The sequence below is a fragment of the Pecten maximus genome, chromosome 4 (genome assembly GCF_902652985.1).
Source record: "Pecten maximus chromosome 4, xPecMax1.1, whole genome shotgun sequence".
Classification (NCBI taxonomy): Eukaryota; Metazoa; Mollusca; class Bivalvia; order Pectinida; family Pectinidae; genus Pecten; species Pecten maximus.
This window is the reverse complement of record NC_047018.1, coordinates 35,632,812-35,660,516: the sequence shown is the minus strand read 5'-3', so window position 1 is coordinate 35,660,516 and position 27,705 is coordinate 35,632,812. Positions and strand designations below refer to the sequence as shown.

Genomic DNA, 27,705 nt, shown 5'->3' with positions numbered 1-27,705 from the left:
ATCAGAAGTTTTCACATTTTTAATATACTTAAAATGTTTGATATTATCTAATGTTTGAAAAAGTTATCATTATTATGTACGAAAATATGGCAATCAGAGTCAGCTTTTTTATTACAAAAACATGGCATCTGCAACCGCTGAGCCACAGGTAAAGTATTTGCAATGCGTTTGGGTCTGAACTTTCGTTCTGTCACATTTAATTCAGTTTCTCAGCGTTTGAGGTCGTAAACGAAATATTCTTATAATTTTCACAGCTTCTAGTTGGTTAGATTTACAACCGGGAACTCTTAAAATAAACAGACGCGAGACGGATGCTTCTTCCGACGGCAACGTATCTCCTAGTATGGAGCGATTACTCTTCCAGTGCATGTACGGATTAAAAAAAAACCCACCGCGTTACACGTGATAATAATTTACTGGGCACATGGTATGGAGGCCTTTACTCCCAATTACAACACTATGTATCACCCTTTAAATTTTAAATTCTGCCTATTTACATCATTTTACCAAAACAAAAAGAACAAAATATATATATCCCAGCGCATGACATATAATCGTCAATCTATTGACAGCTTCTCATATCACATAAAAGGATTTACAATGTAGATTCGGTAATCGGCTGAGTCGCAAACACAGGGTTCTATTAGAAACCAGGTTGGCCACAGGTGGAGCGGAACTAGACCAAAATGAACGCTGGCGACCAGGTAGCTCAATTGATAGAGCATCCGGCTAGTGTTCGGAGGCCCTGGGTTCAAACCCTGGTCTGGTCATGCATTTTTTCTTCTATACATATAACTAAATACCAAATGAGGTGGTATACAGGGTCTTGTGTGTCTTCAGGGTCAAAGACTTTCTTGAAGGAGGAAGGAATGTATCAGAACTGGACTGGAATGAATGCTGGTGATCAGGTACTCCTATACGTATATGAGGTCTTATTCCACCTGATTACATTGGTAGATGTTGCGACCTCATATCCCCTCAGCGTGTTTTTCTTGTAGCTGCCAGCGCCCTGATTCTGGGGCGCGACAAAAAAAAGTGTCATAAACCATCTAAAACGATAATTCATGTTAACAAATATGTGTACGCTTACTTGTTGATGATCGAAGTATCAATCAATTTATGCACAAACTGTTGATGGACACCTCTTAAATATAATTATATCCACAATAATTCACTTGCAACCTACTGTGTTCAAATATTGGGTCACTAAAACAACTTTGCTGTTCCGGTTATTATAAAATACGGAATACAAATAAAACGGAAAGCGTAACGCAGTATTTTCCCAGCGTTTCGTTTGTTTCGTCTATTTCAACTCCAAATTTGGATAAACCGGAAATAACTTCGAGAGGTCACAATCAAAACAAGTATGGCGGTATATACAAATGGGACCTACACTTAAACGACAAAAGAGGCTAATAATCACTGATCTTGGATATAGATATGGACACACGTTGTGTAACTTTGTATATTTATGATAGATAAATAGAATAAGGTAAGTCAGATCATATGAAATATGAGTAAAGATAACTTTTAAACGACTTTAATTAGGTGGGTCACAGCAACAGGTTTTACGTGCGGTGGTGATTAGAGGTTACATGACAGCCTGTCAAAAGTTTCCTGTCGTGTAAACCTCTAATATTATTGTAGTAGTGATCAGGTAGCTCAATGGGTAGAGCAACATATCCTGCTTTTGTTCGGAGGTCATATGTTCGAACCCCAGTCTTGCTGTGTATTTTTCCTCTCCTATTACACAGGTATTGGAGTAACACTTTTAAACTGATCAAATGCAACAGGGTTAAACCATGCTTATACCACAAATCCTCTGTAGAAGGACACATTAATCGATAAAAATAACAAGCAACACAGGAGTGAAGTACCTACGATGTATCAATAAGAATATAACCCATGGATAGAACATCATACTGATGTGATTGGTCAAAGTCTTCTACACATCATTGATATTCACCAACGTGTAATGTGATATTTGTGTACCTCAACAACAACAACATACATGTATTATGCTTACGCTCCTAGTGGAAGATGTTGAATGCCATAAACCTGCACATGTATGCTGGCCCATGCTTTGTTAACAAAAAACACACTATCACTAGGCAAAAGAAAAATTCCCACGAGCCTGAACTAGAAAAGAGACCTATATAATGCAGTATACTCTCCATTTTTAGGTCATCTGACCCAAAGGGTCAGGATGACCTATAGTCATCGTGCTTCGTCCGTCGTCGTGCGCCGTGCGCCGTCCGTAAACATTTTCTTTCAAAACGCTACTCCTCCTTAACGCTTGGGTGGATTACTTCCAAATTTGGTTTGAAGCATCATTGGGGGAGGGCAATCATATTTTATATAAAAGAGGCTGGTCTGACCCCTGGGGCCAGAAGGGCGGGGCCCCAAAAAGGGAACTTAGGTGAATATTGCTATAAAATCCTACTCCTCCTTTACCCTTGGGTGGATTACAACTAAATTTGGTGTGAAACATCATTGGGGGAGGTCGGTCATATTTTATATAAATGAAGTTGGTGTGACCCCTGGGGCCTGAGGGGCGGGGCCCCGAAAGGGGAACTTTGATGAAATTTTGCTATAAAATCCTACTCCTCCTTAACCCTTTAGTGGATTTCAACCTGATATGTTGTGAAACATCATTTGGGGAGGGCGGTCATATTTTATATAAATGAGGCTGGTGTGACCCCTGGGGCCTGAGGGGTGGGGCCCCAAATGGGGAACTTTGATGAAATTTTGCTATAAAATCCTACTCTTCCTTAACCCTTTAGTAGATTTCAACCAGATATGTTGTGAAACATCATTGGGGGAGGGTGGTCATATTTTATATAAATGAGGCTGGTGTGAGCCCTGGGGCCAGAGTGACGGGCCCAAAAAAGGGAACTTTGATGAAATTTTGCTATAAAATCCTACTCGTCCTTAACCCTTTGGTGGATTTCAACCAGATATTGTGTGAAACATCATTGGTGGAGGGTGGTCATATTTTATATAAATGAGGCTGGTGTGGCCCCTGGGGCCAGAGGGGCGGGGCCCCAAAAGGGGAACTTTGATGAAATTTTGTTATAAAATCCTACTCCTAACACCCATAGTGAATTATTACCAAATTTGGTGTGAAACATCATTGGAGGAGGACAATCATATTTTATATAAATGAGGCTGGTTTGACCCCTAGGGCCAGAGGGGCGGGGCCCCAAAAGGGGAACTTTGGTGAATTTTTGCTATAAATCCTACTTCTCTCTAACCCTTGGGTGGATTAATATGAAATATGGTGTGAAACATCCTTTGGGAAGGGTGGTCATATTTTATATAAACGAGGCTAGTGTGACCCCTGGGGCCTGAGGGACAGGGCCCCAAAAGGGGAACTTTGGTGAATATTTGCTGTTAAATCCTAATCCTCCCTAACCTTTTGGTGGATTACAACCAAATTTGATGTGAAACATAAGGTGACAGCAATCATATTTTTTAATGAGACAGGTTTGACCCCTGGGGAAAAAAAGATGGGGCAAAAGGAGCGCTTAGGTTAAACATTTCTTAAAAATGCAATTCCTCCTTAATGCCTGAATTGATTACAACCATATTTAGTATGAAACATCATTGGGGAAAGGCAATCCTAATTGATATAAATGAGTCTTGTCTGACCCATTGGGACAGAGGGGCATGCCCCAAAAATGGGAACTTGGCTAAAATTTTGCTTTATGATGCTGCTCTTCCTGGACAAGCTAAATGGATAAAAACCAAATTTGATCTAAAACATAACTGGCTGCGATAAATAATTTATGGTAATAATGCTGGATTGGGGTGTGTGTCCCTGCTGTAAGTGTAAGTGTTTGTCAGATGACCGTTAAGGCCCATGGGCCTCTTGTTCCATTTTATTATATGTATATGTATAAGAGGAAGTGAACTTAAAGGTGCTTGTGTTTGTAAGTTTACGCACGAGTTCAAAAGGCCACTAATTGAAAATAAAAATGTGTAATAGAAAGACATAATGAAAGATATTCCAGGGCTTGAAATTAGTGACTCATTTCTCTCCCTATCCAATCAATAAGTGAAATACTGACTATACTGCTACACATCTACATATAGGCTAAAAGGAAATTCCAACCACCCGAGGCTGGTAAGACAATTGAGCATACTGCAGTATAACCTACTTTGAAAAGGGGAGCAACTCATCCAGCTCTAATATGATCCATATCTTATACAGTATCTTACAATTATCTTATCTTAGTTCATCTTTGTGTTAAATTAGTATGAATATGTCTGCTTCATTGGTATGAAAGTTTTCTTTCACAAAATGAAATCTTTGTAATATAAGTACTTGTGCTATAATTAATATGTTAAAAAAAGTAAACTGTACAATTCTGACTTCATGATATTTAATATTATATTTCTTTATCTTCAGCCTGGTGGCTCCACTGGTAGCACACAGGAGTATGTGGTGCGTGTCCCAAAGTAAGTTGAGGTGTTGCTTTAGTTTATTCCAGCAGTAGAATTAAACAGTTTCTACTCTGACCGGTAAGATTCATACCCAGCTAGTTTTTAGGTCACCTGAGACGAAGTCTCAAGTGACCTATTCTAATCGCCTTTTGTCCGTCGTCGTCCGTCGTGCGTCGTGCGTCCGTAAACTTTTTACATTTTCGACTTCTTCTCCAAAACCACTTAACAAAATTCAATGAAATTTGGCAGAAAGTTTCTATGGCTGAAGGTCAACCAAAATTGTGAATTATATGGTCCCCACCCCCCAGGGGCCTGAGGGGTGGGGCCAAAAAGGGTCAAATTGACTAAAACTTCAAAAATCTTCTTCTCTACTCTCAGATATGGTGGAGTCAAACACTCTTTATAGATGAAAGGGTCTTGTGGTGCTTTACCAAAATTGTGAATTGCATGACCCTGGGGTCTCACGTTTGCCCCTGGGGAGGGGGTAAACTTTACTATAGTTTATATAGGGAAATCACATTTTTGACTATTATTTGTTGGATTTGTATTGGAATTCATTCTAACTTGTATCAAATTATCAGCATGGGATGACACTTTGATGGTATGTACATGTTGGCCCTAATTGACCCCCAGGGGCTGGTGGGCGGGGCCAAAAAGGGTCAAATTGACTAAAATTTCAAAAATCTTCTTCTCTACTCTCAGATATGGTATAGAATCAAATACTCTTCATAGATGGAAGGGTCTTAAGGTGCTTTACCAAAATTGTGAATTGCATGACCCTGGGGTCTCACGTTTGCCCCTGGGGAGGGGGTAAACTTTACTATAGTTTATATAGGGAAATCACATTTTTGACTATTATTTGTTGGATTTGTATTGGAATTCATTCTAACTTGTATCAAATTATCAGCATGGGATTACACTTTGATGGTATGTACATGTTGGCCCTAATTGACCCCCAGGGGCTGGTGGGCGGGGCCAAAAAGGGTCAAATTGACTAAAATTTCAAAAATCTTCTTCTCTACTCTCAGATATGGTATAGAATCAAATACTCTTCATAGATGGAAGGGTCTTAAGGTGCTTTACCAAAATTGTGAATTTCATGACCCTGGGGTCTCACGTTTGCCCCTGGGGAGGGGGTAAACTTTACTATAGTTTATATAGGGAAATCACATTTTTGACTATTATTTGTTGGATTTGTATTGGAATTCATTCTAACTTGTATCAAATTATCAGCATGGGATTACAGTTTGATGTTATGTACATGTTGGCCCTAATTGACCCCCAGGGGCTGGTGGGCGGGGCCAAAAAGGGTCAAATTGACTAAAATTTCAAAAATCTTCTTCTCTACTCTCAGATATGGTAGAATCAAATACTCTTCATAGATGGAAGGGTCTTAAGGTGCTTTACCAAAATTGTGAATTTCATGACCCTGGGGTCTCATGTTTGCCCCTGGGGAGGGGGTAAACTTTACTATAGTTTATATCGGGAAATCACATTTTTGACTATTATTTGTTTGATTTCTATTGGAATTCATTCTAACTTGGTTCAAATTATCAGCATGGGATGACAGTTTGATGGTATGTACATGTTGGCCCTGGTTGACCCCCAGGGGCTGGTGGGCAGGGCCAAAAAGGGTCAAATTGACTGAAATTTCAAAAATCTTCTTCTCTACTCTCAGATATGGTGAAATTTCAAAAATCTTCTTCTCTACTCTCAGATATGGTAGAATCAAATACTCTTCATAGATGGAAGGGTCTTAAGGTGCTTTACCAAAATTGTGAATTTCATGACCCTGGGGTCTCACGTTTGCCCCTGGGGAGGGGGTAAACTTTACTATAGTTTATATAGGGAAATCACATTTTTGACTATTATTTGTTGGATTTGTATTGGAATTCATTCTAACTTGGTTCAAATTATCAGCATGGGATTACAGTTTGATGTTATGTTCATGTTGGCCCCTGTTGACCCCCAGGGGCTGGTGGGCGGGGCCAAAAAGGGTCAAATTGACTGAAATTTCCAAAATCTTCTTATCAACTATATGTTAGAATCAAATACTCTTCATAGACTGACCCCATTAGGACTGATGGATGGGGCCAAAAAGGGTCAATTTAGTTGGCCGAAATATTTCAAATCTCAGGTGACCGTTAAGGCCCTTTGGGCCTCTTGTTTCTGCAAGAAACATAAAGCATATATATTATGATAGCCCATTTCTCCCCTGGACAATCTATCCTCCATTAACAAATGTTTACTTTTGAGGTGTGTTTTACCAGTTCATGTAGTGTAGTGTATATATGACCTTACAGTGGCAAGACTGCTGTCTTAACAGATGTACTTTGCTAGTATATATATATTTATATGTTTAATTTAAATTTTAGGGGTACAAATTTTCATTTTCACAAAGTTAATCTTGTCAGCAGTAAAACAAGTGTACTTATTTTTGAAGAAAAAAAAAATGGATATCACCCTTAGAAGTAATCTCTGGAGCTGTTTACAAATGTGTTTCCTAAATTTTACCAATAAATAATGTTGTTTACTTATATACATTTACATAATTGATGGAGGTAATTTCTTACTGTATAGTTAAAAATGGAGCCTTGCTATTGGTTTTACACTATTTGCCTGTTAATGAAATTGAAGAAATGGCATATCTTTATTGTAGTAAATATAAAAGTTTTCCTTTTTTCAGAGATCGACAGAAGAAGTACAGAATGATGAAATTTTCATCTGGGACAAATATAGACTTTGCCAAGATTCACCAGGAGGTAAATGTATATATATTGTGTATGTGCAAATTACAATGAACAAGTCACTATCACACTGAAAATGGGAAAGTGTTCTACCTCATCTCATATTCTCTTTCACATATGGTTGAGAAGGGAAATTCAGTGAAGGCATTTTTTTAATTGAAAAATTCTTGAACAAAGCCCGAACCAAGTTCCAGATAATGTGAAATGGGGCTTATTATTGAATGTAGGCCTGGTACCAAAAGGAGGAGGCTAATTGCCGAGCTTGGGCTTATGGCTGAGCAGGGGCTTAATCCTGTTCGAGTATAGTAATTACATTTCTAGATGACATTGTATAGGTACAGTGGAATTTCGTTAACACAAAGTCGACAGGACCACGAGAAATTAATTAAATTTCTAGTTGGTACATGCTTTATTGAATATGTTGTTAATTTCCAGCAAACACCAGTGAGGATGGAAAGGGAAAACAACCTAAAGGAATACAAGACTGCCCACGGCATCGACATGATGCCTAAATTTGGAGCAGGAAGTGAATTTGGTCGTGAACAGAAAGAGACTGCAAGACGCAAAAAATATGGTATCATGATGAAGAGATATGATCCAGGCAATCAGCCCTGGTTAATGAAAGTTGGAAAAGCAAAGGAGGCAAAAAAGTATGTATTTTAACTCTTTCAGTACTGTTGTCGACAAAAAGAAATACTCCTTCTTCCCTGTTGTCTACTATAGTCGACATAATTTCGAGCTCCATCTTCCCCGCTCTTGACTATAGCCGACAGGCTAAGCTGACATCATTTTTAAAAGTGTTGATTTATTGAAAACAGCACCCGACACAAACAATTACCAATACAATGACATGTAAAAGGTGTGCAAAACTTTTGAAACAAACATTTTGGTTGATAAATTCGTGTTTATTTTGTTCAGGTTACGTTTTTTAAATACCATAATTGGTGATATTTCCCCAATAGGTTGTTAATGTAAACAATATCGCAGCTTGCTACATTTTCATTTTAGATATCAGTGTCTAGGATATTTCCTAGTCAGCTCACCTGGTCCGAAGGACCAAGGTGAGCTTATGCCATACTGTGGCGTCCCTCGTCCGTCCGTCCGTCAACAATTGACTTCTTCTTCATAACCACTGATCAGAATTTGACCAAATTTAGTCAAAAGCATCCCTATGGGGTGGGGACTCAAAATTTTACAAATGGTGGGGCTGACCCCCCGGGGGCAGGGCCTACAGGGGTCAATTTGGCTAAACTGATATAAACAACTTCTTCTCTGGTAGTATGTAAGTGATGAATATCATTCATACCCGAATGGTAGCATCCCTAAGGGATCACGATTCAAAAGCTACAAATGGTCCAGCTGACCCCCAGGAGGCTGAGGGGCGGGGCCAAAAGTGAGCAATTTGGCCATATTGCTATAAACACTTTTTTGTAGCGTTGAAAGTGTGGAGATTCCCAACCCATAACCCTATATGGCATCGCTGGCACCATGAGATAACGACAAGCCTGTTGTAGAAATAGGCCCTTGGGTCTTTCCCCACCCCTAGGGGACTTGGTTACTTTAAACACAATCATGTTGTAGAAACAATCCTTTGGGTCTTTCCACTCCCCGAGGGAGACTTGACTGCGTTTCTGGGTTTTATCTTTGAAGCATTTGAGGTCCCTTCCCCTTAACTATATTTAGCGTTGTTAGACATTAAACATATTTTGACATTTGGTCAAATCCAACGAGGTGAGCGATACAGGCCCTCTGGGCCTCTTGTGTTCATTATGACATCTAGATCTAACTTAGTTAGATATTTCTCAATAATGCACAAAGATAACACTAACCTTTGTGTTTAACAACACATCAAAAATGCACTTGTAGTCTGCTATTCTGTTCAAACATCTGGGGCAAGACTTAAAAGGGACAATTTAGTCAAGCATGCTTTTTATAATTCAGACAGAAACGATAAAACATATATCCAGACAAAAACATTTGCGGTCAATAATTATCTCTACGTAGCCAATGTCCATTATGGTCAGTTTAAGTTTTGGGAAAGCCCACGTCAAATATAGCTATACTCCAAATATAGTGCAACTTGTTGCGCCCTCTGGCGGGAACAGAGTTGGTTGTAAGTGATGACACGGTAGATCCGACGTATACTTATTTCTTTGGATTTCGATTTAACAACATGCGTGGCAAACAGTTGTTACATGTATCATAATTGATAGATTCAATAATGATTTATTGTTTTGACAATTTGACCAAACACAGGTTTATTCCAGGGTCACAGAACGGGAATTCGTGTTCATGTAATTGTGTACACACATGCATGTATACGGCCGATACGTATGCAGGAAAAGATTGTATTTTCATTTGTGTGCGAATGCAAACAAACGCTAACATCAATCTAGGTGTTTTATTTCATCCATGATGTAATCAGAACAATACTTATAACAAGTACGAATGGAATTATGATAATGGAAGTTGTGCAGAACAAAAACATCGCACCTCAACATTACTCCGTAGGCCGATCTAGGTCAAGTCTCGGCAAACTCGCTCGCAACTGTATGAACTTCTTCATTGTTGTCGCAACCGTTCGAAAAAACTCACATCTGTTTTATTTATGACCTAACAGTAATTCTCCATATATTTTGTTTATCCATTCACTGTCTACGTTTGGTACGAGACCCGCAACCTATAGTTAAAATATGCGCTAACAGCTTCAAATGCAAACCGATGTTGTTTACAGTCACGAGACGGGGCTGTGCTTACACACATGTATACAAAGTGTGTAGAGACGACTTGCTCATTTGCATATAAATCATATGGTTATACGATTATGATCCCCCTTACAATTAATTTTAAAAAAACGCATGGAAAACAAAAACTTGTATCAATATATGACCAAGGATAGTTCATAAGGAGAACTGATGTACACTTTCATGAAATAATTTGTGAAATGATAAAAAAGTAAACAAACTTGACTAAATTGTCCCTTTAATAACTACTTTCTTTACGGAATCCGGAAAGGACACAAAGTACGGAAAGAGTAAATGACTAGTGAGGTTTTCATTACTATAATTTTAGAGAATACATTTGATTTGATACTTTTTCGAAAAATGTGTTTGTACATTTCTGTTAACAAGCTTAAGTCTTACTGTTAAAAAATAGAAACTTGTCTTTTTGTTGTAAATATTGAACTTACTCTGTAATTTAGACAACATATATTATATACAGTCAAACTTGTAATAGCGGACCCCCTTATATAGCGGACACCTGTCCATAACGGACACTTCCAGGAATCCCCAATGAAAATCACTATATAAATATCACGTATATAGCGGACACCTTCCTTATGCGGACAGCGGACACTTATTTTTGTCGGTAAAGTTATTTAAAATTCCGTATAACGGACACGTGAAACCATAGCTGTGTTGATATTTGTGTGTTAAACATTTCTAAATAACTAGCAGAGCCTTAATTACTCAAGTCCCCTGGCAGCAATGCTAACTTAGGGAAGCCACTTCATCAGTCACTAATTGTCCTGTTACCTGTAAGTTGCTGTAACAATGGGCAGTAATTACAAGAGAGTGACCGATCGCCATCGGCAGAGGTGTTTGTTTACTCAACCCTACTCCTATACGTATATGAGGTCTTACCAGAAAACAGTATTTATTAGATTAAATCCCTACATGGATTTCAGAAAATATGTCTCAAAATAAATGCTTAGGGATTATAATTATCAGAGGAAAATGTACTTTCATTTATAAAGAGTTAATGTTGTAATAGACAAGATATTTCAAACATATTTATTTTCCAAAATATTGAGGATTAATGAAAATTGTTTTACTATGATAAGAATTACCTTTACTTTTTTGACTATGTTGAGTATTTGTCTGAATAGATATTCAGTGTAATATGATATTGTGAAGATTTTTTTGAAACTATAGGCTTAATATAAATTATTAAAAATATCAACATCAATTTTTGTGTCAGATGAATGACTGAAAATTAATTAATTAAGCATTTATCTTTAATTATTTGTCTTTTATTCATTTGTTTCAGTGTTTAAATATAATAAATCAGGAGACATATAGTGTACTAAAAACAGACTTTGGTTTAATGTTTCTTCGTTTACAAGGGACATAACTCGTTGAACCTCTATATAAAGGACACCTCTCTATAAAGGACACCTCTCTATAAAGGACACTTTTGCCCTGTCCCTTAGGTGTCCTTTATAGACAGGTTCGACTTTATTAATATATTATGTAGTTGATTCATGTACTTCCCTGTACAGCGTACATGTGTGTTACATATATTTTTGCCCGGTTAATATGTATGTACACTTCTGTGTTTGTAGATTCAAAGGTGTTAAAGAAGGGACAATAGCAGAGAACACATCCTACTACATATTTACACAGTGTCCAGATGGAGCCTTTGAAGCGTTCCCTATAGAGGAGTGGTACAATTTCTCACCAATGGTCCAATACAAATACCTCAACTCAGAGGAGGCTGAAGAGGAGTTCAATAGGTATAATTTTTGGCAGATATTGTTTTAAGCCATTTCATATGTCGGATGCATAAAATATCATAAGTGGTGAGAGTGACTTTAGTTTTGCTCTGACATAATTTTTTTTTATTACCTCCTTTGTAATTGGCACATTTTGCTGGCTAAAAGTTGCTGTTGTAGTTTGGGTGCATAGATAACATTGGTACAAAGATTGTCCAGGTATTTAGCTCACCTGGACCGAAGGTCTGGTGAGCTTATGTCATGGCGAGTCGTCCGTCTGTCCGCCGTCCGTCAACATTTGCTTCAAATCGCTACTAGTCAAAAGTTCTTGTTGGATTTTGACCAAATTTGATCAGAAACATCCTTAGCGGAAGGGGATCAGATTTTACATAAATGGTGACTCTGACCCCCAAGGGGCCGGAGGGGCGGGGCCCAATAGGGGAAATTGAGGCAATTCCTTAAAATCGCTACTAGTCATAAAGTTACCAATGGATTTAAACCCAATTGGGTCAAAAACATCCTTGGCGGAAGGGGATCAGATTTTGCATAAATGGTGACGCTGACCCCCAAGGGGCCGGAGGGGCTGGGCCCAATAGGGGAAATTGAGGCAATTCCTTTAAATCCCTACTTGTCATAAAGTTATGAAAGGATTTGATCCCAATTTGGTCAAAAACATTCTTGGGGAAAGAGGAACAGATTTTGCATTAATGGTGACTCTGACCCCCAGGGGTCAAAGGGACGGGGCCCAGTAAGGGAAATAGAGGTAAAGCCTTTAAATCGCTACAAGTCATAAAGTTATGAATGGATTTGAACCCAATTCAGTCAGAAATATTCTTGAGGGAAGGGGAACACATTTTGCGTAAATGGTGACTCTGACCCCCAAGGGGCCGGATGGGCGTGGGCCCAAAAGGGGAAATTGAGGCAATTCCTTTAAATCGCTACTAGTCATAAAGTTATGAATGGATTTGATCCTAAATTTGGTGAGAAACATCTTTGGGGAAAGGGGAACAGATTTTGCATAAATGGTGACTCTGACTCCCAAGGGACCAAAGGGGCGGGGCCCAATAGCGGAAATAGAGGTAATTCCTTTAAATCGCTACTTGTCATTAAGTTATGAATGGATTTCAACCCAATTTAGTCAGTAAATCCTTGGGGGAACAGGGAACAGATTTTGTAAAAATGGTGACTCAGACCCCCAAGGGGCTAAAGGGGAGGGGCCCAATAGGGGAAATAGTTGTCATTCCTTTAAACGGCTACAAGTAATAAAGATATGAACTTAATTAAGTCAGAAACATCCTTGGGGGAAGAAGAACAGATTTTGCATAAATGGCGACTCTGACCCCCAAGTGGCCGGAGGGGCGGGGCCCATTAGGAGAAATAGAGGTAATTCCTTTAAATTACTACTAGTCATTGAGTTATGAATGGATTTGAACCCAATTTGATAAGAAACATCCTTGGAGAAAGCAAAACAGATTTTGCATTAATGATGACCTTGACCCCCATGGGACCAAACGGATGGGGCCCCATAGGGGAAATAATGGTAATTCCTTTAAATCGCTACTAGTCATAAGGTTATGAATGCATGTTGTAAACTTGGAGGGTCTGGACTTCATTATTTCTTTAAAGCAGTTGGGATCCCCACACTATAACCATATATAGCATTGTTTGAGGTTGACAAAGAAAACTAATTGAACATGAACATTATTTTGACATTTGGTCAAATCCAACCAGGTGAGTGATACAGGCCCCATGGGCCTCTTATTTTCTCTGTCACAATGGAAAACCAAATGGCAATAGGGGCCATTTTGAATTTTGACAATGAAGTTTTTAATGACTATCGGCGTCCCACCCCAAAACTTTAAAGTTTTTTGGAGTAAGTTTTTGGAAAGCTTGTAAGTACAAAAGTATACACCTCATGCCCTTCTAAGTTGGTTTATAAATTCATTAGAGGTCTAGGAGTGATGTTATGGCAAAATTATGCAGAAAAAAATTGTGATTTTTTCGCATTTTACCATTTTGTGGACTTAACTTTTTTGGCACCAAAACCCACTTTAAAGTTTTTGGGGTCAGTTTTTGGAAAGTTTGTAAGTCCAAAAGTATACACCTCATGCCCTTCTAAATTGGTTTATACATTCATTAGAGGTCTAGGAGTGAGGTTATGGCAAAATCATGCAGAAAAAGTTTGTGATTTTTTCGCATTTTACCATTTTGTGGACTTAACTTTTTTTGCATCACCAAAACTCACTTTAAAGTTTTGGGGGCAAGTCCAAAAGTATACACCTATCACCCTTCTAATTTGGTTTATACATTCATTAGAGATCCAGGAGTGATGCTGTGGCAAATCATGCAGAAAAAAATTGGCATTTTGGCATTTTACTATTTAGTGGACTTACTTTTTTTGACACAAAAAGGTTAGTTTGGGGGTTAGTATTGAAAAGCTTGTATGTCCACACCCTTATTATTTGGTTTATACATCCATTAGAGGTCTAGGAGCGATATTATGTGACATACAATTTCAAAATGACATGCTTATACATACATAAAAAATGAATGCATAGTGTGATTGCTGCCGCCAGTGAGCTTTCGCAATCACTGATTGCACTTGTTGGATGTCTTGTTATTCAGACTGATGGATATCCTTGAATTTTTGTGGTTTGTTTGATTTTATATTAGGATTGTTCCAAATCTTTTGTTGTAGGAGGGACAAAACTTTGAATTATTTTTCTATAATGGTACGGAAAAGAATTAAAAATGAAGAAGATGGAGATGTCAAGTTAGATGAAGGAGAAAAAACAAAAGAGAAGTCAAAGAAAAAGAGCAAGCAAGGTTTTGTAAGTTTCCTGATGTGCTTAATTTATCAATGTCAAAAGTCTGTCTTTACTCTATACATAACCTTCAGAAAATTCTTTTTTGTTCAATAGAGAAAAAAATTAATTATATATTGGTTGTAAGAGAACAGAAAGATGAGGACATTTCCGTCAAAATGGGTGCATGTACAAAAAATGTACATGCATTTTCCACAAACATGAATACAGTTGACCCTCGATAATCCGAACACCTTTGTTCCCAGTCCAAACTGTGCGGATTACGAGTTTTCCGGACTGCCGAATTTCGTGTACCAGGTCAAAAAAATTGTCGTGTAAGAGTTATCTCCCTTGATTATATACAATCCGGGACGTTTCATAAACATGTCTAATTGTCAGACTTTTTAACAATAAATATACTTATGTTTCTGATGTTTTTAAAAGAACATGTAAAGTGAAAGTTGTTTTATTTATAGCGGGCATTTGTGACAACACACATGTGTCACGTCCCGGAGGTTCACAAACAAGTAGAAATTACAAACGTTAAATACCTTAAATAAAATACACAGATTTTATAACTTACCGTCAGTCCATTTTTACGTACCAGAAACCCCAAGCTATCTATTTAAAAGTACGCGACACCAGCGAGAACTACCCAAGATGTCCGATAATTATTAAACCCGTATTCACTTAACAATGTGACGCTTAGTTAAGTATCAGACGACTATTGACTAATTTGTGTGTAATCAACCCAGTTCTTGTGATCACTGCTTAATACATAAATGTGTATGTAATTAATAACATGCATCTTTCAATGAGTCGTCGTTTCACGTAACGGTGTTACAAGCCGATATCCGTGTTTACCCAATACAACTGTTAATGATGTTAATTACCGATCATAAATTTATTACATATGTATTTGAGATTGATTAATTATCGTATCACGTACTGTATGTTTGTGCATAAATTCTGTAACATTTAGGTCGTAGAGAAAAAGCAATGTACCGTTATAAAAACAAAAGCTACACATTGTAACACGGGTAAACACCCGGGGCTATGACCTGGCAGCGGTCGCTATGACTACACACAGTGTCAAGCGATAGTCTGTACAGCTGTCGACACGGGTGACTTGCCCCGACATTTTTTTCTCCTCGTGGTGAAAAAATCATCCGGATTATTGAGGGAAATTTACTAATGAAAAGTACGTTCCGTCTCAAAATTGGCTTCCGGAATCGGAATCCGAATTTCCGGACTGGTGAGTACAAATAACGTTACGGGAATCCGTTCCCGTTCATTTCCGTCCGGACTGTGAGTTTTCCGGACTATCGGCGTCCGGATTATCGCGGGTCCACTGTATACCATAAAACATTGCTTTGAAGGGGAATTAAGTATTTGGCATCTTCATTACTCCGTTTGTCTGTCCAGTATCACTTAGTCTTTAGTCAGAGCTAAATCCTCTTGCAAGAGTGAGAATTTGTTCCTTAAGTACAGGTTTGTTTCTTACTTCACACCTCAATCTTTTACAGACTATCAATATCAGAGTGTTTACATTGTTAGCTATGACCCTGTACTTCTGGGCTTGTGTTTGGTTGAAGCTTCCACTAGACAAGTAACCACCTCTTCTCACAAGGATTTTTTTTTACAATACCATAAATTCCACAAGTTTTATAACTATTCTTTGAAAAACAACTATTAATCATCAGCTAAGTAGAAAGTATTGTTGTCATGGCCATTTGGAAAACACTGCATGATTTAGTTTTGGATTTGTAAATAGGAAAATATTTTATAAGTCATTACTCTCGTTTGGTAAATTTAGTCCGTCATCCCCTACTTTACTAATATTTATCTGAGGCTGGTGTTATTGGTCTGCTTTTCCTAAACCTACAATATATCATGTCTGTTCTAACTTTTCCCCAATTTCCCTGCTTTGTTCTTCATCATACATACCATCTTAAAAGAAGTTTGGGTCCTTATTTGACTTCCCAAAGAATTGCCCTTTTGTTACTTTGTCCATGACATTAAGTTTTCCTCATTACAGGGTTGCTTGCATTGTGCCTATATTCCAACATGGAAGGCCATTTTTGTTTACTCAGGAATTTATTTCCCTTATCTACATACTTCCAAGATAACGATGTGTGAGGCTCACCTTATTACTGTCAAGAACACCTAACATGGTGTTTTACATGACAGAACGTTAACAATAGGCTGCATATAGCTAGTATTTGCCATAAATACCACATTGGCCATCAGTTATCTCCAGGATCCGTGTCAGCCTTTGAACCCTGAACCATTTAAGAAATTATAGATCAGAAAAACAGACCCACTGGTAGTCACCAAGGTTTATTGACATCATTTATTGCCAGTCCTAAATTTTACTTTGATTTTTATGCCCCCACCATGAAATGATTTTTATCAATTTGTTGCTTTTGAAAGAATAAAACTACTTAAATATCATTTTGTTATGATTTGCAATGAATTGTAATATTTCCATGCATTTCCGAATTTGTCAGTTTTGCATATTAATTAGCGGCTTTTAAAATTAGGTCATATCCTTACGTCACACTCCTGATATTGTGAAAAGAACACACGTTGACACAAAACAGGTCACTTCATTCCTCAGAATAGCTTTTCTATTGTGGTAGAAACGGGTCACACAAACTTGTGGTTGTTGTATATGATGTTTCTTTCACTCTTGTTAGTTATACTTCAAAAGTTACAAAAAACACCTGCTAAAGCTTGTGTTTTTGTTACTTTTGAAAAATAACTAACGCGAATGAAAGACACTATGTGTAACCTCTATTTAAATGGAATAAGCTTTGAGACATAGAATCATATTTTATGCTTACGTTTTTGGAAGAGGAAGAATATGAAGGAAACAAAAGAAAAACAAATGTTTTAATACTTTGCAGCAATTGACAGATTTTGATGATGATGATGACGAAGACGATGATGACTATGATGATGATGATGATGAAAAGAAAGGTGATGGTAAGGCTAGAGTATATGAATGAGGATGATTTCCCATGATGTGGTGATGTGATTATAAATTTTGTGATTATCAATTTCACTGATAATTTGCAAGATTTAATTTTTGAGAGAAAAAGCCCTAGATGTGTATTTAATGTTTCAGTTGGATAAATACTGCTATCTTTTCTGGTAATATTTTTAGATTAGATCATTAGGTAATTTTCACAATTTGAAATAATTTGACTGTGATGATTTCTTTTTGTGCATAGATGAAAAACCTAAAAAGAAAACAAAGAAGGGTGCGAAACCGAAAAAGACGGCTAAACATAACTCAGATGATGAGGCAGTAGAGGAGAGCGATGAAGGAGATTTTGATGATCGAGAACTTGATTATATCACAGACTCAGACAGGTAATACATCTTCTAAATTTGGCTCAAACACCCCCGACAGGTATAACATCTTGTAGATTTGACTCCACTACCTCCGACAGGTAACACATCTTCTAGATTTGACTCAACTACCCCCGACAGATAATACATCTTGAAGATTTGACTCCACTACCTCCAACAGGTAATACATCTTCTAGATTTGACTCAACTACCGCTGACAGATAATACATCTTGAAGATTTGACTCCACTACCTCCAACAGGTAATACATCTTCTAGATTTGACTCAACTACCGCTGACAGATAATACATCTTGAAGATTTGACTCCACAACCCCGACAGATAATACATCTTCTAGATTTGGTTCCACTACCCCTGACAGATAATACATCTTCTAGATTTGACTCCACTACCCCCAACAGGTAATACATCTTCTAGATTTGACTCCACTACCTCCGACAGGTAATACATCCCCTAGATTTGACTCCACTACCCCCAACAGGTAATACATCCTCTAGATTTGACTCCACTACCTCCGACAGGTAATACATCTTCTAGATTTGACTCAACTACCGCTGACAGATAATACATCTTCTAGATTTGACTCCACTACCCCCGACAGATAACACATCTTCTAGATTTGACTTCCACTACCCCTGACAGGTAATACATCTTCTAGATTTGACTCCACTACCCCCGACAGATAATACATCTTCTAGATTTGACTCCACTACCCCCGACAGGTAATACATCTTCTAGATTTGACTCCACTACCCTAGACAGGTAATACATCTTCTAGATTTGACTCCACTACCCCCGACAGGTAATACATCTTCTAGATTTGACTCCACTACCCCCGACAGATAATACATCTTCTAGATTTGACTCCACTACCCCCGACAGGTAATACATCTTCTAGATTTGACTCCACTACCCTAGACAGGTATAACATCTTCTAGATTTGACTCCACTACCCCCGACAGGTAATACATCTTCTAGATTTGACTCCACTACCCTAGACAGGTAATACATCTTCTAGATTTGACTCCACTACCTCCGACAGGTAATACATCTTGTAGATTTGACTCCACTACCCCCGACAGATAATACATCTTCTAGATTTGGTTCCACTACCCCTGACAGGTAATACATCTTCTAGATTTGACTCCACTACCCCAACAGGTAATACATCTTCTAGATTTGACTCCACTACCCCCGACAGGTAATACATCTTCTAGATTTGACTCCACTACCCCCGACAGGTAATACATCTTCTAGATTTGACTCCACTACCCCGACAGGTAATACATCTTCTAGATTTGACTCCACTACCCCCGACAGGTAATACATCTTGTAGATTTGACTCCACTACCCCCGACAGGTAATACATCTTCTAGATTTGACTCCACTACCCCCGACAGGTAATACATCTTCTAGATTTGGTTCCACTACCCCAACAGGTAATACATCTTCCAGATTTGACTCCACTACCCCCGACAGGTAATTCATCTTCTAGATTTGACTCAACTACCCCTGACAGATAATACATCTTCTAGATTTGACTCAACTACCTTGACAGGTAATACATCTTCTAGATTTCGCTCAAACACCCTAGACAGGTATAACATCTTCTAGATTTGACTCCACTACTCCCGACAGGTAATACATCTTCTAGATTTGACTCCACTACCCCCGACAGGTAATACATCTTCTAGATTTGACTCAACTACCCCTGACAGATAATACATCTTGTAGATTTGACTCCACTACCCCCGACAGGTAATACATCTTGTAGATTTGACTCCACTACCCCCGACAGGTAATACATCTTCTAGATTTGACTCCACTACCCCGACAGATCATACATCTTCTAGATTTGACTCCACTACCCCGACAGGTAATACATCCCCTAGATTTGACTCCACTACCCCCGACAGGTAATACATCCTCTAGATTTGACTCCACTACCTCCGACAGGTAATACATCTTCTAGATTTGACTCCACTACCCCCGACAGGTAATACATCTTGTAGATTTGACTCCACTACCCCCGACAGGTAATACATCTTGTAGATTTGACTCCACTACCCCGACAGGTAATACATCTTGTAGATTTGACTCCACTACCCCGACAGGTAATACATCCCCTAGATTTGACTCCACTACCCCCGACAGGTAATACATCCCCTAGATTTGACTCCACTACCCCCGACAGGTAATACATCCTCTAGATTTGACTCCACTACCCCCGACAGGTAATACATCTTGTAGATTTGACTCCACTACCCCCGACAGGTAATACATCTTCTAGATTTGACTCCACTACCCCGACAGATCATACATCTTCTAGATTTGACTCCACTACCCCGACAGGTAATACATCCCCTAGATTTGACTCCACTACCCCCGACAGGTAATACATCTTCTAGATTTGACTCCACTACCCCAACAGATAATACATCTTCTAGATTTGACTCCACTATCTCAGACAGGAAGTACATCTAGATTTGACTCAATATCATGAGGTCATGTACATTGAATTTTTTCTATGTAACTAACTTCAAAAATATTGCAGATTAAGCATACTGTGTCATATAATACTTCAGATTCAGAGTCTAAAGGTGAAGGTCATGGTAAGGGGTCAGATGACATAAGAGGGACTTGTAGTCATGTTTGCGTCATGTGAAGGTTGTGTTAAGTGTTTTGGTGGTGTCTACAAGGGATTTAAATGAAATGTGTCAAATACATAAATTTCTTTTTTATTTCGTTTTTACTTTCTATGTCATTCTTAGGAAATAACTACATATAGTTCTGTCTTAAAAATGCGAATCAGAAATCTTCCGGTCAAGGCAAAGACCAACCCAATTTTTTTTTTTTTTTTTTTTAGCAAAATTTGTTTTAGTTCCATTGGAAATGTTTAAAACTTGGTTAGAATTAATAGCATTTTATGGTGTTGATATATATTGACCCTTGCTGACCCCTTGGGAATCACGGGTGGGGCCAAAAAGGGCCAAATTGGCTGAAATTTCGAAAATCTTCTTATCAAGACTCAGGTATGGTAGAATCAAATACTTTTCATGGATGGACGGATCTTTGGGTGTTTTATCAAAATTGTAAATTTCATGGCCCATGGGTAACATGTTTCTCTCTGGAGAGGGGCTGAATGTTACAATATTTCATAAAGGAAAATCACATTTTTTAGCATAATTTTTTTCAAAATTGGTTAGAATTATTTGAAGGGGCTAAATTTTACTATTTCTTTTTTAGGGTATGTTTAGAGCTGCACTTTAAACACATAGGAAATAGTTACATATTTAAGACTCAGGTGACCGTCAAGGCCCATGGGCCTCTTGTTTGGATTTAAGGAGAAAATCCTAGTTAAGGAACTGAAATTCTAATATTAAAGTTTAGGAATTCCTTTAAGTCAACAATGAATGTTAATAAATCTTTGAATCAATTTCCACAAACACATTGGTCACATGTATTTGTTGTTGGTGGAATATTTAGAATTTTACTTAAAAAATGCATTAAATGACATACCAAAATTCTATTAATAATCTGTTGTCACAATATCTGTTCTTTGTTTGCAGTAGTCTGTCTGAGACAGGAGATCGCGAGAAAGGAGACCTCTACCAGGAAAAGGGAGTGGATGAGGAAAGGGGTTTGAAAAAACTCTTAGACTCAGATGAGAGCAGCGAGGATGAAGAGGAAAAGAAAAAACAAGAAGAAAAAGAGAGGGAAGAAGCAGAAAAGAAGGAAAAGAAAAAGAAAGATGGTACAAAACTTGAATATTCAGTTACTTTTTATCAGTCCATAAAAACTCCAGTCACTTTTTATCAATGTTTCCTATGTTTTCCCCTCGGATCCTCGTTAAATTGGTTTATTGAGATTCACTTTAATGTTTTATGACATTCCGGCAAAGTTTATAACATATTTGTGATACATGTCTGAAGTTGATTTGTGACTGTGATATAGTTCCTTCTCCATGTTCCTAGGATCAGATAGCGACAGTAGCAGCTCCAGCTCCGGCAGTGATTCTGATATTGACAAGGATGAGAAGATATCTGCAATATTTATGCAGGTATGGAACATATAAGTATCTGTAAGGACACCTGTAAGCTTGATATTAATCTACAGAGAAAATCCATTTTCATTATTATTTAGACGTTTGTAAACACAATGGTGAAGATGATCAGATATATTTTCTGATACATGTTCCAGCATTTTACAGTGTTGTGGTTATTAAGATTAATATACATATGTTATGTTATATATATATATGTGTGTATAAAACATTACACAAACTATAAAGAAATGTTGGTATGAGTATTGGTAGGTTAGATTGATCTAGTACAGAAGTATAGAACATATTTATCATTCCTGATTTACAGAAAAAAGAGAAGCGTGTTTCACCGGTTCCCCGTGCTGGTACACCTGTAGACAGTGAGGATAAAACATGTAAGCAGACTAACATGCCATCACATCTTTTTACTGGCTCACCAGGTCTCAAGTTTAGCTCACTATTAAATTTGAAGCAGACTTGGGTAGCAAAGTAAACTTGTAAAGTGTGTAAAGAAGCAGTGCTAGTAAATTAATGATGAAAATAGATTGATTCTCAAATAAACCCCCTACACTTTTTCAAAATCTTAGTTCTGCAGTTTGAGGAGATTACTTAATTTGAGAACCAAAACAATTTGGTTACTGTTCTGAAATAGAAGATTGTGTAAAACTTACGAAAGGGCTTATTTGCAGATAACTACAGTTTAATAGTATCTAAAAGACAAGTTGTAATAATTTTTATGAAATTTGTAAAACACAACATTTTTAAAAGCATACAAGAGATGATTCTAGCTCACAATATATACTGCCTTATAGCTCTGAAGAGAAAGCTGGAGACAGATACACAAGCTTCAAAGAAGATGAGGACAGATAGTCCAAGTTTAGGTGCCCAAGGTTCATCAAGGTAAGTTGACTGAAGACTCTTTCAAATCCTCTTCTGCTAACAAGGATCACATCCTTGTTTACTGAGCTGTAACACATTCTCGGTACTTCACCGAGTATAATTGTGACCCAACTCCAAAGAAATACTTTTCATTCCATCAACATGATCAAATCACTGATCTCCTCTGACATAATTTACCAAACATTAAGTATTTTACAATGTAGGTAGCATTGTACAGTAGAAATGCCCAGTTCTGAAAAATATGGCACATGTTTTAGATATGTAAACATTGCCAGTTAACCCTACATATAACCTCTAATAAAGTATATATATTTGTAATCTGTACAACATTTGCAATTTTAATACAGCTCTGAAGGATAAGTAAACTGATATTTTCTGTGATTTTTAGAGCTGTGAATACCATGGTAACAGCTTAAAAATGCTAAAAAATTGCAAATATTATGATATGTGAAGCCTGTATGTACTACTTCATACTGAATATACCAATTATAGTGTACATTTATTTTTTCATTTTTTATGCATATCATAATACCAGAGTTATTTGCTTAACAAAAAAATTACCCATGGCCAGGCTGTCATACTGTAGTGTGCTACCTGTATCATCATGTTCTAATGTAACTTTAGAATTAAATGCCCTGTTTCAGTGGTGGTATCATGTTATAGTTGAATGCCCTGTTTCAGTGGTGGTATCATGTTATAGTTGAATACCCTGTTTCAGTGGTGGTATCATGTTTACTTTAGTTGAATGCCCTGTTTCAGTGGTGGTATCATGTTATAGTTGAACACCCTGTTTCAGTGGTGGTATCATGTTATAGTTGTATACCCTGTTTCAGTGGTGGTATCATGTTATAGTTGAATACCCTGTTTCAGTGATGGTATCACGTTATAGTTGAATACCCTGTTTCAGTGGTGGTATCATGTTATAGTTGAATACCCTGTTTCAGTGGTGGTATCATGTTATAGTTGAATACCCTGTTTCAGTGGTGGTATCATGTTATAGTTGAATACCCTGTATCAGTGGTGGTATCATGTTATAGTTGAATACCCTGTTTCAGTGATGGTATCATGTTATAGTTGAACACCCTGTTTCAGTGGTGGAATCATGTTATAGTTGTATACCCTGTTTCAGTGGTGGTATCATGTTATAGTTGAATACCCTGTTTCAGTGATGGTATCATGGTATAGTTGAATACCCTGTTTCAGTGGTGGTATCATGTTACTGTAGTTGAATACCCTGTTTCAGTGGTGGTATCATGTTATAGTTGAATACCCTGTTTCAGTGATGGTATCATGTTATAGTTGAATACCCTGTTTCAGTGGTGGTATCATGTTACTGTAGTTGAATACCCTGTTTCAGTGGAGGTATCATGTTATAGTTGAATACCCTGTTTCAGTGGTGGTATCATGTTATAGTTGAATACCCTGTTTCAGTGATGGTATCATGTTATAGTTGAATACCCTGTTTCAGTGGTGGTATCATGTTATAGTTGAATACCCTGTTTCAGTGGAGGTATCATGTTATAGTTGAATACCCTGTTTCAGTGATGGTATCATGTTACTGTAGTTGTATACCCTGTTTCAGTGATGGGTATCACGTTATAGTTGAATACCCTGTTTCAGTGATGGGTATCATGTTATAGTTGAATACCCTGTTTCAGTGGTGGTATCATGTTATAGTTGAATACCCTGTTTCAGTGATGGTATCATGTTACTGTAGTTGTATACCCTGTTTCAGTGGAGGTATCATGTTATAGTTGAATACCCTGTTTCAGTGGTGGTATCATGTTATAGTTGAATACCCTGTTTCAGTGGTGGTATCATGTTTCTGAGTTGAATGCCCTGTTTCAGTGGTGGTATCATGTTATAGTTGAATACCCTGTTTCAGTGGTGGTATCATGTTATAGTTGAATACCCTGTTTCAGTGGTGGTATCATGTTACTGTAGTTGAATACCCTGTTTCAGTGGTGGTATCATGTTACTGTAGTTGAATAGCCTGTTTCAGTGATGGATTTTTATGTTATAGTTGAATACCCTGTTTCAGTGGTGGTATCATGTTATAGTTGAATACCCTGTTTCAATGGTGGTATCATGTTACTGTAGTTGAATACCCTGTTTCAGTGATGGTATCATGTTATAGTTGAATGCCCTGTTTCAGTGATGGTATCATGTTACTGTAGTTGAATGCCCTGTTTCAGTGATGGTATCATGTTACTGTAGTTGAATACCCTGTTTCAGTGGTGGTATCATGTTATAGTTGAATACCTTGTTTCAGTGGTGGTATCATGTTACTGTACTTGAATACCCTGTTTCAGTGATGGTATCATGTTATTGTAGTTGAATACCCTGTTTCAGTGGTGGTATCATGTTATAGTTGAATGCCCTGTTTCAGTGATGGTTTCATGTTACTGTAGTTGAATACCCTGTTTCAGTGGTGGTATCATGTTATAGTTGAATACCTTGTTTCAGTGGTGGTATCATGTTATAGTTGAATACCTTGTTTCAGTGGTGGTATCATGTTATAGTTGAATACCCTGTTTCAGTGGTGGTATCATGTTATAGTTGAATACACTGTTTCAGTGATGGTATCATGGTATAGTTGAATACCCTGTTTCGGTGGTGGTATCATGTTACTGTAGTTGAATACCCTGTTTCAGTGGAGGTATCATGTTATAGTTGAATACCCTGTTTCAGTGGTGGTATAATGTTACTGTAGTTGAATACCCTGTTTCAGTGGTGGTATCATGTTATAGTTGAATACCCTGTTTCAGTGATGGTATCATGTTACTGTAGTTGAATACCCTGTTTCAGTGGTGGTATCATGTTACTGTAGTTGAATACCCTGTTTCAGTGGTGGTATCATGTTATAGTTGAATACCCTGTTTCAGTGATGGTATCATGTTATAGTTGAATACCCTGTTTCAGTGGTGGTATCATGTTACTGTAGTTGAATACCCTGTTTCAGTGGAGGTATCATGTTATAGTTGAATACCCTGTTTCAGTGGTGGTATCATGTTATAGTTGAATACCCTGTTTCAGTGATGGTATCATGTTATAGTTGAATACCCTGTTTCAGTGGTGGTATCATGTTATAGTTGAATACCCTGTTTCAGTGGAGGTATCATGTTATAGTTGAATACCCTGTTTCAGTGATGGTATCATGTTACTGTAGTTGTATACCCTGTTTCAGTGATGGGTATCACGTTATAGTTGAATACCCTGTTTCAGTGATGGGTATCATGTTATAGTTGAATACCCTGTTTCAGTGGTGGTATCATGTTATAGTTGAATACCCTGTTTCAGTGATGGTATCATGTTACTGTAGTTGTATACCCTGTTTCAGTGGAGGTATCATGTTATAGTTGAATACCCTGTTTCAGTGGTGGTATCATGTTATAGTTGAATACCCTGTTTCAGTGGTGGTATCATGTTTCTGAGTTGAATGCCCTGTTTCAGTGGTGGTATCATATATGTTACTGAAGTTAAATGCCCTGTTGTCTTGTTTCAGTGGTGGTATCGTATACATTACTGAAGTTAAATGCCCTGTTGTCTTGTTTCAGTGGTGGTATCGTATACATTACTGAAGTTAAATGCCCTGTTGTCTTGTTTCAGTGGTGGTATCGTATACATAACTGAAGTTAAATGCCCTGTTGTCTTGTTTCAGTGGTGGTATCGTATACATAACTGAAGTTAAATGCCCTGTTGTCTTGTTTCAGTGGTGGTATCGTATACATAACTGAAGTTTAATGCCCTGTTGTCTTGTTTCAGTGGTGGTATCACAGAGGAATCAATCCGGAGATATCTGATGAGAAAACCAATGACCACTAAGGAACTGCTACACAAGTTTAAATCCAAACGTGTTAACATGACAAATGAGGCTATGATGAGTGCTATAGCAACCCTCCTTAAAAAAATCAGCCCAAAGAAAGAGATGGTGAAAAATGTAATGTACTTATCTCTGAAGAAAGATGGATGATCTACATGGGAAGTATGATGGAGAATTCTTTCAGGATCAAGTCACTAGCCCGAGGGTGATTACGACTTGTGTATATGGTCGAGTTGTTATCTCACCATGTTAATTATAATCTGGCTATCTTACATGGTGGTGTTTCAAGACATGGAACACCTACTCATGAGAAGCTGGATGAAACAACAAATGTACCAAGGTTTTGGTAGTTAATTGAGGAGATGAGATAACTTATTCTGAAAGGAATTGGAATTGACAAGTCCTCTGCTATGTACAAGTGTACTTTCCAATCAGTAGGAATTATTGAAAAAGAACTTGCTGGGATCAAGCGAAAACAATTTTTAAGCCAACTTTAATTTTGTCTAAAGTCAAATACATGCAATATTTATTTTATCTTGTTTTGCCTTGTTTGAAAGATAAATATTCCAAAGATGAATATCTTTTTAAAATTTGTTTTGTCTAACCGAACGTTGAAAATCATTATGAAACTTGTATCACTAGACTCATAATTTCATATTGGTTCAGAGTGTCCCAGAAGTATCTAGTTTAGGAGTTCATGTCTTTTTATTCCAAAGCTATTGTTTGGTGGATGCTGAAATAATGTGCCAAAATTAAGTGCTACATGATATGATCTGTAGTCCAGGCCATTCTCAGTGCTTGGTACATGTAAGTGTGTTATAGCCAGCTGGCAACTGGTCAAATCATCATAGGTGATTGTTCTGATATCAAAACTACAATTAATGTAGGTAAGTCACACAGCTGGTCTTGTGGAACAGAGGAATAAAAAGATCCAAACCTCTGATAAAACTTGTTGGTGTTGTATATATCAGGAAAATTAGAAATATTGTGTTACATTCTGCTGTACTATTAGTGTCTGTCTCCTATAGATTTACTATGAGAAGACAATTGAAATACAAATTATAGGTAAAAA

General features: G+C 37.6%; 1 protein-coding gene across 3 annotated transcripts; it reads left to right on the top strand.

Annotated features, from left to right (window-relative positions):
- The first annotated feature begins 94 nt into the window (after window positions 1-94).
- On the top strand, window positions 95-27,581 carry LOC117325957 (general transcription factor IIF subunit 1-like). 3 transcript variants are annotated; one of them, XM_033882491.1, is made up of 13 exons: window positions 95-148; window positions 4,412-4,461; window positions 7,133-7,208; window positions 7,629-7,843; window positions 11,539-11,709; window positions 14,387-14,519; window positions 17,402-17,480; window positions 17,729-17,870; window positions 21,438-21,622; window positions 21,843-21,928; window positions 22,239-22,305; window positions 22,723-22,810; window positions 26,576-27,581. In XM_033882491.1, exons 1-13 carry the CDS (start codon window positions 122-124, stop codon window positions 26,781-26,783), a joined length of 1,527 nt encoding a protein of 508 aa, XP_033738382.1. In that variant the 5' UTR covers window positions 95-121; the 3' UTR covers window positions 26,784-27,581. The 3 variants fall into 3 exon arrangements, with proteins under 3 accessions (XP_033738382.1, XP_033738381.1, XP_033738380.1); XM_033882490.1 differs by lacking the exon at window positions 95-148 and adding an exon at window positions 792-908 and having other exon boundaries at window positions 17,402-17,474; XM_033882489.1 differs by lacking the exon at window positions 95-148 and adding an exon at window positions 792-908.
- Window positions 27,582-27,705: the final 124 nt, after the last annotated feature.

Bases quoted from the DNA above. Each gene is read 5' to 3' on its own strand.
- LOC117325957 (XM_033882489.1), top strand. From the start codon at position 807: ATGAGGTGGTATACAGGGTCTTGTGTGTCTTCAGGGTCAAAGACTTTC. The intron at 7,844-11,538 runs GTATGTATTTTA...CTGTGTTTGTAG, and splicing joins AAAGCAAAGGAGGCAAAAAA to ATTCAAAGGTGTTAAAGAAG. The intron at 21,929-22,238 runs GTATGGAACATA...CCTGATTTACAG, and splicing joins TATCTGCAATATTTATGCAG to AAAAAAGAGAAGCGTGTTTC.